Source organism: Diplotaxodon limnothrissa, linkage group LG7 (assembly GCF_057381915.1).
Source record: "Diplotaxodon limnothrissa isolate DT_005_m linkage group LG7, D_limnothrissa_male_GT1.1, whole genome shotgun sequence".
Lineage (NCBI taxonomy): Eukaryota > Metazoa > Chordata > Actinopteri > Cichliformes > Cichlidae > Diplotaxodon > Diplotaxodon limnothrissa.
The window spans coordinates 66,725,596-66,738,956 of NC_140602.1; the positions used below are offsets into that span (position 1 = coordinate 66,725,596).

Here is a 13,361-nt window from a genome sequence, read left to right on the forward strand (position 1 = left end):
GTGTCCAGGAAAGAAACAAAACTCTTCTATATTGCTAACACAACTTTGTTTCTTTTTCAGATCTGCACAAAGCTATTTGTGTTAGCTGACCCCAGCAAAGCTGCCAGAGCCTTACCTTCAACATGTAACCATAGACATTCAGCATTGTAGTCTTGTAGTCTGATCTTCCAGCCTAATTTCTAAATGGACCAGTTTTGACAGGAGAATGGCGCTGGCAGGTGGTTAAAAATGTCTTTGGGCTTGTTTCCAGCTCTTCTTAGAGCTCTTGTGTTATTGGCTTTATGTTCAAACACATGCACTAAAAGATATATCTTATCCGTGTCCTCATTAGGACAGTGACCGTGTCAGTGTCTGGGACTGTCTGAGACGAGAAGAAAGTCTGCACAAGACTGTACATTTATATGTGATACAGTTAAAAGAGCTTAGTGTGCACCAAAATGTGGTAGTGGCTAACACACTGTATGAATAACAAAACCCAGAATTAACTATAAAATTCAAATAGTTCATTTAGTGTATGACCATGACTTTCTTTTCCTGATAGAATTTCATGAAAAAATAACAAAAAAAAAAAAAATGAATAAAATACATCCATTAGTCACTGTTCACAGCTTTTGGATTGGTTTGCATCTTCCTCTCATCACACATAGACCATAGGTTTAACAGTGACTCAGAGTTTGAATCCTTTAGCTGTTATTTGGTACTTTATTAAATGTGAGATATTTATTTTGTATAGCTGAAGATGCTTTTACTGTCATTTCCCATGCTTAAGTGCAAATTCTCGGTGTTGCTGTAATCCAAATCAGAAAATAGAGAAAACAAAGCGATGGATAAAAATGCAAACACACCCACATCCACTTCCTCATATCCACAGGATAGTGGGAGTGTTTGCAAGTTAGAAGGTGCTGCTGCAGTCCCAGTGCCACAATCAAACACTTTAGAGAGGGTTTTGTTCAGCTCTGCTCTCTGATTCACCATGAAGCTGTACATGATCATTCCACTGTGGGCTCTGCTCACATTCACCCAACAGGTAAGAAATACTGAAGACTTCATTTCAATGAAAAAATATCTATTTTCTATTAAGTAAAAAATGTAAAATACCACTAAATGTGATGTTCTGCTTATTTCACTTGCCAGTTAATCTATCTTTCAGGTGTCTCCACTAGAAACATGTGCATGTGAGCTGAATAACTCAGAGAAGGCATTCCCTCATGAAAAACTCAGGATAGTTGAAACCAATGTATCAGACTGCAACAGCAACATCACCCCAGAGAAGGTAACTAGTCTTTTAAAGCTCTCATACTGTTTGTCTCCATTCCTGGTTAATCCCTGCTGCCTCTGCAGACTGTGGAGCTGGAGAGTCTGCTGCTGGGGTTGGAGCATCGCCTCTCCCAGCTGAACAAAGATGTGCTGATCCTGGAGAAGGAGGATGACGGAGAGCTGTATGGAGTTCTCAGCTTGTATGTTATAGAGAATGAAATGACTGAGATCAAGCAGCTGATTGACAAGCTCAACAGCACCACCCAGAAACACCAGATCCTCACTGCTAACGCCACTAAACAGGTAGATTCACAACCACATGCTGCAAAATGCTGACATCATTCTAAAGATTACTACATCACTGTATCTTTGTCCCAGCTGAGTGTTTTCATGAGAAAAGTGAAAAACACTCATATTATACGTTTTCACAATTTATTATTAGACGGTTGCAATTTCAAATTTGGCTTACATGGCACCATGGACCTGTGGCTCAAAGAGAAAAGCAGTAAACACTTTTATTGAATCTGGTAAAAAAAAAAATGCAGTAAAAACAATGTGGTAGTGCAGCTGCCTTCTCTTCTAAAACTCCACATCTGTCCACCATGAGTGAGGCTTGCATGGGTGGTTGCTCAAGAATTGTGCCTTGATATGGTGGAGGTGAGCTTGCCAGCAAAGGTGGACCAGAGTGGAGCCATCTAGAGCTGCTTTTCTGGCCTCAGTTACCTTGAGAATGAGGAATGTTCTTTGTTTGAGTGTTTGGGGAGGTATAAAATAGTTCAGGGCGGTGTCCTTCCTAAAAAACGTTTTCTGCAGTGTTTTTCTTTTTCTTTTGATAAATCTCACTTCAAAAGACGAGCTCAGCTGGTGGTTGCAATTTTATTTAAGATTTTACACAACACAATGTCTGTGAAGGTTCTCAGTCATCCAGGTCATCATAGTCTAAGGAGCTTAGCTTCCCTTTAATCATCGTTTGACACATTGTTGTTATTGTCACCAGAAGATTCCAAGATTCTGCAGACCCCCCCTCCTTCCACCAGATGGAGCCAGATAGCACTTGAGCTCAGTCCTGCCACTAGTTGGCACTAATTTTTTTTACCTGTAATATCCTCTTTGCACAAACGGTGTCGCACTCTAATGAATAGACCATTTCTTACTACTTTGTCTTCACTTTTCCTCTGCGCTGTTCACTTCCAGTTTACCGGAGGTGTGCAATTCTCAGACAAAGACTTAAGGAGGAAAATCAGAAAGAAAGTGCAAGAACAACAATGAACAAAGACATACATTTAACCCAGGTTATTGTTTTTATGGGTAGTACAATATCTCAAACAGCTTTAAACACATGGGCTATCAAAGAATTATTCAAGATTTAAGAAGTTTATTGTCATATACACTGCAAAACACAAATGCTTACGCTGAGCAATGAAATTGTTATTTTGCAAGTTCCCTACAAACAACTAAATAAAAAAATAACTGAAATAAGTTAGAATAAACCCCAACTGACTCTAAGCATGGCAAGGGTACTCCGCAGATGAATTGCGCCATTTTAGAGACACGCTGGAGAGCCTTCCTTTCCTGAATGGTGTTATTTCCATTCCCGGAGTTTGTCAGAATACTCTCCACTGTGCGTCTGTAAAAGTTGCTGAGCAGTTTGGAGGGTAATCCAAATTTTTTCAGCTTTCTTAGATAAAAGAGTTGTTGTTGAACCTTCTTGATGATCTGCTGTGTGTTATGGGTCCAGGTGAGATCCTCACTGATGTGGGTACAAAGAGATTTGAATGTCTTCACCGTCTCTGAAAGAAATCTCCGTCCCGGGTTTCTCCGTGGATCGGGTTTCCTCCAAGGCGTGAGCACCGATAAGCAGAGTTTTGTCCTTTCCTTATAAGATTCCTAATTATTCAAAGTAACACTCAGGTATGCCGTTCAGCAGGTTAGTTACGACGTCGGGAGCAGTTAGGAGAACAAAATGATACAGAGACTGTTCAGGTTGCTCTCCCACAATCAACTCAAAGGTTTATTCAGTATACAACAGTTTAAATAGAGGAAAAAAAGGTTCGTGTGTCAGCAGGTTCTCAGTTCAAACCGGTACAGACCAAATAAGGAAACGTCTTCCTGCCTTCTGAGCAAAGAAGTATCCTTTGTGTAGTTTATCAGTTCAGCTACAATTTATGATCATTCCAGCAAAATACACTCCTAGACATAGAATACAGAGTTCTTTCATTAGTGAATTCTGAAACAAACCACCTGGCCTTTAACAAGCTCTTTTCTAAAGGATAAGGAAGGGAGGATGGGAGTAAGGAAGTGGTCTCGTCTCTGTGGTATTTTCGACCTTGGGGTACCAGCCTGTGAGTCTTACACATTAATTCTTGGGTCACAGAGAAAGAGAAAAACAACTAGTAAATGGGCCTTATTGAGTAACAGTTTTCCTGTATAATATCACTATAAAACAATATCCTGTAAATGCTACCATGGTATCAAAATATCACAACAGTTCCCTCCTTTTATCATGAAATGATAACATAGTATAAAGACAGAATGTAATAACATAATATAAAGACAAATCATAAATGTGAAACAAATCATAAATGTAACTAGTCCTTCGAGTAAGCTTAATATCAAAATTTTTTTTAAAAGAAGAAAAGAGAAAGAAGAAAACTTCATTCTCTTCTTGGACAATCGAGTAATTCACAACCTAATGCTCAATACATACATCAGGATCATCATTGATGACATCTGGCACATAATCTGGGTCAATTTGTGCCAATTGCAAATACATTGAAGTAGCTGTACTACTAGCTATACGGGTTATCATTGAGCGTACACAGGGTATCACACAACAGTCTCCACCTGAGTCCCGTTGATGTATAGTGAGGCGTGCTGGTCTCTCCTCATCCTCGGGTCAACAATCATCTCCTTAGTCATCATGATGATCATCTCCCATCAACAAAATTAATGATGGAGGTGTTGTACTGGGAAGAGACACAGTTCTGGGTGAAAAGGGTGTCCAGGAGTGGATTGACCACATAGCCTTGGGGGATCCCTGTGCTCACTATCTTTACACCATTGAGTATCTTAGTGAGGAAGTCCAGGACCCAGCAACAGAGGGAGGGTGTCAGTCCAAGAGTGGAGAGCTTTCCCAACGGTCTGTTTGGAATGATGGTGTTGAATGCAAAACTCTAGTCTGTAAACAGCATTTGAATGTAGGTGTCCTTATTTTGGAGGTCTGAAAGGGCTGTTTGGATGGTTGCATTAACGGCGTCTTCGGTAGAAAGGTTCTTACCATATGCAGAGGATTGCAGAGGATCTAGTGTGTCCGGGATGGTATCTTTGATATGGGACTATCCTCTCAAAACACTTCATTACAGGTTCAGACAGGTTATGTTGTTTTTCTTGGGGAGGTGGTTGACTTGAAGCATGTGGGCACAGCTGACTGGATGAGGGATAAATTAAAAATGTCTGTAAACACCTCACCGAAGAGCAGACCCTCAAAGCATGGCTTAGGATGTTGTCACGACCGGCTGCTTTTCGGGGGTTAGTCCTCCTCAGAACCTTGCATACTTCAGTCAAAGTCACAGTGAGTGAAGAGCTGCCTCTACTGGTAGAATCCCTCTGTGTTGGTTGGTGTTTAGGGTATTGAAACAAGCGTAGAACTCATTCAGCTCATCTGGTAGTGCATTGTGTTGTGTGGGGAGAACACCCTGTATCACATCAAGAACTCCACCGATTACACCGACAAGGTCCAGAAATTTACCCTGGATCCAGATGAAACCATGGTGTTCTTTGATGTAGTCTCTCGCTTCACATGCATACCCACCACGGAGGCAGTGGAGACTGTAGCCTCAGTAACCGCAATTGTGCCTACCTTTCAATTAGGGCCACCAGTCCAGGTAGACCATCGCCCTCACACATTCCTCAGAAAAGAAGGCTTCACTCTGTTTATGTCTTAGTATCTGAGTGTAGCAGTCTAAATCCCAAATTACTCTGCAATGCATATCGGTTTGCGATGAAGGATACAACATAAATGCATGATACAAATTATGAGGTAATTGTGTAATATAAGATAATGGGTGTACATGAGCCTTAAAGATAAAACATTAATTCTACACCCCACAAATCTATATCTGATACATTTAAAAATTTTGGGATTAAATGCAAGCTAAACAGACATTCATTTGTTGTTGCATTTAGTAATTGTTTAAATAAATTGTACAAAAAAATTGTAAAATAGATATAGAAATAGATTTTTAACTGATGCCTGTTGCTCTTTTCATGATTTTGTAAACAATCCAAAATTGTCTCAGCTGGAGAACTTGAAAACAGAGATGCAAGAGCTGGAGAAGTTCGACACCATGCAGGTGATAAAGGGACAACAAGCCATTGCTGCTCTGAAGGTTGATCTACGCAAGTGCAGCGAAAAACTGAACACTACTGTCGCACCCACTGAGCCTCCACAGGGTGAGTCAATCAAGCAGTTTTTTAAAAAAAAAAAAAAAGATTGTTTATTTGTTTCTCTTTTCCTGGTGGGGGTGGGAACCAATTATTGGGGGTTGGAGCAATTAATAATCTTTTCTTGTAAATTCATATTGCCTAGTAGCATGAAATCATTTGTGTCCATACCAACTTGACTGATCTTTACATTAAGCCAAGGTAAGCTTAACTAAGCTAATGTAAGATAAGATAAATATGGAGAAGATCACTGAAGAAAATAACTTCTAAAGATGTCTGTGAAGGTTCTCAGTCATCCAGGTCATCGTAGTCTAAGGAGCTTGGAAAGAAAAGCGTCTGGACTTCTTTGAGTTGCTTGAACACCCACTCCCCAGTCTGAATCTACACAACTCAGAGAAGAACACACACCTGAGGACAGTCAGGAAAAATGGGAGAAGAACTTTTCAGACCGGAATCTCACTGAACCTGAAAACAAAGTATTAGCCAAAGGACTCAATTTTGCCATTGTTCCGCAACAGTTGCCCATAGTGGACCTCATCACAGCCACAGAAACTGCCATACGGATTAACAAATCATCACAGACAGAAGCAGAGCAAATCAGAATGAAAGTCTCCGCCACCCTCTCCAGTGCCAAAGTCCCTCCGTCTAACCTCACATTACAAGAAAAGAAGGCCGTCACTTTCCTGAGCAAAGACCACAACATCACTATATCAGTGACAACAATACCTACGAAGCCTTAAAGCGAGACCCCACAAGCAGCTACAAAAAGAAAGTTTTCAAGACCTTGAAAGGGACAAAATCACTGACCGCGTTACATATCACCGCCTTTACCCGCCTTTTCTGGTTTTCCTGACCCCATGGATCCATCATCTTCGTCGAATAGGCCGCTGTTTGTGCTGGCCTCATCCAGCTCTGAGTCTAGGTGATGTCTGATGAAGTGGAGACCCGTGGAAAGATGTAACGTTTGCAAAAGAATTAGGTCGGGGCTTATTGTGCTGCCAAGCTGCAGATGTTTGTTTGGAGCTAGCCTCCAAAAGCTGGCCATACACTGTGCAATTCTTGGCCCATTTTGAACCGATTTTTCAGTCGCGCAACCGTTTTGGGGATCGGCCCGTGTTTTGCCTTTATCGTGTGTGCATCGTGTAGTATACATGGGGTAACGATAAGCAGTTAACACCTCACAACCAGCTCCCAATCATCAATCGTACGGTCGCATGATAATCAAACCTGTTTGAAATCCTGTCGCCCCTCAACACAGTCTGTCACACTGCGCACGCACAAACACAGAAATGAAAGAGAAAAGGTGGAGCAGCACGGCAGTGCAGCATGTGATCTGGACACAAGAGATGGAGGCACAACTTGTAGGATGAGGCAAGCTCATCCGAGTACGTAAGCGTAGAGCTGCCACCCAGGCAAAAGAAAACTATAGCTATATCACGTTATAACGTGAAAAGTATATTGTTAGAACAATAAACTTTTCACGTTATAGCGTGATATAGCTCTATTGAACAATATAATATCACATTCATATTATATCTGAACAATATAATATCACATAATATCACATTGGTTGTGAGGTTGTTAGAACAATATACTTTTCACGTTATAACGTGATATAGCTCTATTTTTCTTTTGCCTGGGTGGCAGCTCTACGCTTACGTATCTGAGGCTTTTCAATGTAGCCTCACAAAATTATCACGACTACAACAACCATGAAAAGAGTTGGATGGACATTGCTGCTCAATCACAGCTGCCTTGTCAATGTTTTTCATTAGTAATTTAGCAAAGTTGATGGTGTGTGTGTGTGTGTCTGTGTGAGTAAAAGACAGAGAGAGGGCGAGCGAGGGGCAGGTTTTGTATGATAAGCTTCGTGTTATGGACGCACAGTTTGAGCACTCAGGTCGCATCAGAGTATCAGGCCCTGCATCGTGACCTATGAACTTCTAACCCCTGAGATTCAATTGTACAGTTTGAGCAGGAGCTGAATAACGTGACTGAAAAAAATCGCACAGTGTTTGCCCAGCTTAATGTAGACCGTTTAAACTAAACAAGCTGCTGTTTCACATATTAAACCCTGTCAGCCGCAGTATTGCCTTCTGTTTTAACAGTTAAAGCAGTAGAGACGAGCTGTTTGCATGCGCATTGAACTCTAGCATCATTAACCAGGCTAGCTGTTAGCTTATAGGTCATGTTAGCTAACCAGCGAGCAGTTAACAGGACAGCCGAAGCTGCACAAAACACCCACAAACTTATCTCACTACAACATAGCGCCGAAAATATGACAGCTGCTGTAACATAAGACTGACGTCCAGCTAACCAGAGCTAAAAAGATATTTAGAGAAAACTTACCGTTTCCTCAGGTTACACGAGTTGAGTTGTTTCACGCTGAAAAGTTGGTTTGTTTTGGCTCTCACTGAAGACACCGACACTGAAGACATAGCTGTTCCTTTGTTCTGCTTTTAAGCAAAACATTCTTTGTATATGAGGCCAAGGGTGTTCTCTTCAGCTCTAGCGTAGACTCTGCCATGTTTTCATGTTTCTTCTTTCCGTGTGTCCGCTACTTTGAAACGCTTGGGCCGCTCTGCCCGCCACAGTTTCAAACTGGTCATGTGACTGCATGGCCACATCTCATTGGTAAAAACTCCACTGGCAGCATGTTATCTAATGTGTTAAACAAATTTTTATTTTTGTTTTAAAGTAACGACTCGAATTGTGCAAATGTACCGTTAATGTACCGAGTAAAAGTACCGTTTCTTCTTCACAAATGTACTCAAGTAAAAGTAAAAAGTACCGTGCAAAAAAGGTACTTTAAAAGTACATTTCTTTCAAAAACGTACTCAAGTAAATGTAACGGAGTAAATGTAACTCGTTACTACCCACCTCTGGAGAGTACCCAGCCTCTGGTACAGATATGTAGACGACACCTGCGTCAAAATCAAAAGACAAGTGGAATCCTTCACTGCGCACATTAACGCCGTGGATAAAAACATCAAGTTCACCAGGGAAGACACAAAGGATAACTGTTTGCCTTTCCTGGACTGCGCTGTGCACATTGAAGAGAATGGCAACCTCAACATTGAAGTTTACCGGAAGCTCACACACACGGACCAGTACTTCCTCTTTGACTCCCATCACCCTCTGCAACACAAACTTGGGGTAATCAGGACCCTACACCATCGGGCAGAACATGTTCCCTCTAAGCCTGAAGAGAAAAAGAAGGAACACACACATGTAAAGGAAGCACTTAAAACATGCGGTTATCCTAATTGGGCGTTTATAAAGTCAGCAAAGAGGCACAGGAAAGAAGATCAGACACCAGGGAGGGAGGATAAGAAAGACAGACGCAACAACATTGTCATCCCCTATGTAGCCGGTGTATCAGAGAAACTCAGGAGAGTTTTCTCCAAGCATGACATCCCGGTGTACTTCAGACCCAGCAACACACACAGACAGAAACTGGTTCACCCGAAAGACAAAACTCCTAAACAAAAACTTAACAATGTGGTGTTTGCTGTACAGTGCAGCGAGGAATACCCAGAGCTCTACATCGGAGAGACCAAACAGCCACTTCACAAGCTCATGGCACAACATAGAAGAGCCACCTCCACGGGACAAGACGCAGCAGTTCATCTGCATCTTAAGTACAAAGGTCACTCTTTTGAGGATGCCAATGTTCACATTTTGGACAGAGAGGACAGATGGTCTGAAAGAGGAGTGAAAGAAGCCATTTACGTCCACTGTGAACGACCATCTTTGAACAGAGGCGGTGGTTTACGACACCAACTCTCTGCCATCTATAATCCAGTTTTGAGATCCCTTCCCAGACGCCTTAACGCCCACTCACATCCTGGGCCATCTGACCTCAGGAAATCACATGATCAGGTGGGGCCAGGTTTCACAATGAGCTCACCCGAAACCCTGGCTGATTGTGACCCACACCTGCTTTCACACCTTGGCTCATGTGATTAAGTAGAGGATCATCAGGGGGTCCTTTGCCCCTCTGTGGGGGGAAACTCCCACTGGGTTTAAATCTGGGACTCTCCACCATTTAACCCTTAGAACTGAAGAAGCTTCTCGGATGAGAGGTGAAACGTCTTCAAGCAACTCAAAGAAGTCCAGACGCTTTTCTTTCCAAGCTCCTTAAACTTCTAAAGATGACAAAAATTAAGGACTCAGTTGAATTGAAAATACAAAATAGGTGAAGTTCTTAATAAGACCAAATCTTGATCTGTCATTGAGTCAGAAAAGCTGAAACAAATGTGAGAAAAAGTGCTCAGCTGCATGTGGTGAGGATCCATTAATTATCCATTGCCTTTCACTAGAGTAATCAATCATCTCGATCGCCTGTGTCAGCTGATGAAAGAATCCAATCAGTGCATTGAAATTGGATTCAAATAGCAACAAGGAATCACTTGCACTGATAAACATGGCTATCAATAAGCTTTAAAATTAGGTAAATACAACCTCAAATAAAAATATGTGAAGTAAAAGGCTAGGTCCCAACCTCAACCGAACTTAGATGCTTGGCTGGGTCCTTCAGAGAGCTTTGCAACATTGCAAAGAAGAAGTCGACAAGATGAAAGAAACACATAATGTCATACAGAAAATCATTAATTCAAGTTATTTGTTCAAAAGGTAGTTACACAAGCTATCATGAATTGAACCGAATTCATTTAATAAATAATATAATAATAACAATTATTACTTTAAAGTAGTTGCAGTAAAAGAAAGCTCAATCGTTATATGATGAATAAACCCCAGCATGCATTGATAAAAGAATTTCTAGTTTGTCATACAAATAAATTTAAAAGGCCTGTTATAATATGCATTTCCTCCATAAAAGTAGCCTCACGGAGAACAGCTAACACACACTATACATTTCCCCTCAGGTACCTGTGCACGCAGCCGGCTTGTTAATGTTACTGAGCCAAAGGTCTACACAAAAGGAGAATATCCTGGCTCGTATGCTTACGGAGCCTGGGGTCGTGATCCCAGACCAGAGAAAGGCAAAGAGAGCTGGTATTGGCTGGTGATGTTGACATTGAGTAACGTACATGCCAACTATGTTCGTCTTTACAGCAGTCTAAGTTCTCTCATCATTGGAGTGAGCGTCCCAGGTAAGGAACTGCTCGCTTCTCTTTGTTTATTCCCCTACGAAATGTAAAAAACCCTTACTGTTTATACTGGGATCACACTGAAGTTGGTAAATTAGTAGTTTATTGAATCATTTGAATTTCCAAGAAAGAAAGAAATTAACCTGGAGGTTTGTTGTACGTTGGGTTACTGAATGTGTATGGAAAGGACCGTTTAAAGTTTGCTAGGTAACTACAATACCCAACTGTACCTAAAATTGAATTATGCAGACCACAATAAAAGTGACTTTACTCTTTAATATTATAAGAGAACACTGACATTTTCCTTACTTAAAGTGGAATAAAGTAAAGTGCACGATTGTTTTAATTACTGGCACATTTCTGTGAAGCAAATTATAGTTTTAAACTATTAACATACGTTTATTCCTCCTTTTTCTTCTTCAGGTAACGTCCAGATCCACTCCTCAAACCCAACTACCAACACTATCCAGGGTCCAAATAATGTTCTGTATGGAGGGGCTTTGTACTACAACTGTTACAACCAAGATTATGTTTGTCGATTTAATCTCACCACTAAAAGTGTCACAACCTTACAACTACCAAAAGGCACCAGGTTTGTTACTCAACTTTGAAAATGTTAGTTTAAAGAATAACTATGACAGAAACTTTCACTGCTATCCTCTGTTAACCAGGTACAACTCAAAAGGTAACTTCTGCCATCTTGAGGAATGCTACCCATACACTGACCTGGACCTGGCAACAGATGAGTCTGGTGTCTGGGTGGTCTACACCACCACTCAGGACTTTGGCAACTTGGTTCTCTCCAAGCTAGAGGAGGGTGAAACACCAACACTTAGGCGTACCTGGCGCACTTCAGTCTACAAGCGGGCAGTGACCAACACCTTCATGGCGTGTGGCGTTCTCTATGCGACACGTTACATTAACAGGGAGGTCGAGGAGATCTTTTACTCATTCAACACCGTGACGGGACAGGAGAAGTTCAACATTGGCATCTTCATGAACAAAATGTCTCCCAACATTCAAAGCCTAAATTACAGCCCTGTGGACCAGATGCTGCATGCTTACTGTGACTCCAACATGGTTTCCTACAAGGTGTTGTTTGGGTAAATTGATGTTGTTTCATTTCTGCAAAATTGATTGATCTCTATAAAAGTCTGAATTCAAAACAGTTTTTTCTCAAGATGTTTCATGTTTAATGCATCACATTTCATAAACAATGTATTTCTCCATTAATCTAATTCTACCAGTGTAAATAAATAGTTCATTGTTGCCTTGTACTCTCTTTATTCAATAAAATCAATATTTCCAGTGTAGTGGTTTTAATGTTCAGAGTCAGTCTAACTATGTTATTATATTTTTTTTTATGTAAACATACAAATGTCATATTCTCATAAAAGTTACACGATTGTTGTTCTGACATTTGTGGAGAAATCCTTGCAGTGACATTAGCGTAGCAGTTATCTAAATAAGTAAATTAAATTCAAACTGATTATCAACTCGTTAGTTGTTGTACCAGTGTATTACTCTAAGTACTGGCTCTTTCCATGCGTGACATAAAAATCCTCTTTTTTCTGAATGCAGAAAACTAATCTATGATTAATTTTACAGACAATTTTTTTTGAAATGGCCACATGAATAAAAACATTCCTACTTTCTAATGGTATCTACCATTTACATTGTTTATGGAGATATTTGTGAAATATTCTCCAGCATTTACACTGACTAACCTTAACATTGTGTAACATTTAAAAATTATCCTTCAAGTATCTGATATTACACATTTTATAGTTCATAATTCAAGCGCAGACCACCAAGGTGCAATGGCCTACACTCAACTGATACGCTGTTGTGTTTATATTGTAAAGTAAAAACCCTATAATAATATAAAAAAAACCCAGAGAAACCCCAACAATCATATCGCTCCCATGAGCAGGTGATTTGGCGACAGTGGAAAGGAAAAACTCCTTTTTAACAGGAAGGAACTTCCAGCAGAACCAGGACAGGAGAAGGATGTCCATGTGCAGCAATGGAAGCAGATATGGAAGGTAAAATCCAAAGTGGTCCCAATGGTATAGGGCAATGTATTTTGATTTCCACCAGTGATTCGATTCAATTTTGACACAGTCAATATTCACGGAAATATTATAATTCTGATCATTTATCTACAGGAAAGGGCAGAGCAGGCTGTACCTACTGGGGAGACTCAGGTCTTTTGGAGTGAAGGGCCCACTCCTGAAGACCTATGACTGTGGTGGCCTCAGCCATCTTTTACTGTGAGGTCTGCCGAGGCGGCAGCATCTCTGCTGGAAGAGAAGAGACTGAACAGGCTGATCCGGAGAGCCAGCTCTGTTCTAGGATGCCCTCTGGACCCAGTGGCGGTGGTGAGTGACAGGAGAATGGTGGTTAAGCTGTCGTCCCTGTCGGACAACATTTCCCACCCCATTCAAGAGACTCTGACAGCATTGAGCAGCTCCTTCAGTGGCAGGCTGCGGCACCCAGGCTGGGATGGAGAGATTTTGCAGGACTTTCCTCCCAACTTAATGTCAG

At 41.1% G+C, this 13,361-nt stretch overlaps 1 protein-coding gene across 1 annotated transcript; it reads left to right on the forward strand.

Annotated features, from left to right (window-relative positions):
• The first annotated feature begins 973 nt into the window (after nt 1–973).
• On the forward strand, nt 974–11,921 carry LOC146629613 (olfactomedin-4-like). Its single transcript, XM_085358753.1, has 7 exons — nt 974–1,027; nt 1,151–1,273; nt 1,342–1,560; nt 5,556–5,709; nt 10,590–10,817; nt 11,238–11,406; nt 11,486–11,921. Exons 1-7 carry the CDS (start codon nt 974–976, stop codon nt 11,919–11,921), a joined length of 1,383 nt encoding a protein of 460 aa, XP_085214879.1.
• The last annotated feature ends 1,440 nt before the right edge of the window (nt 11,922–13,361 follow it).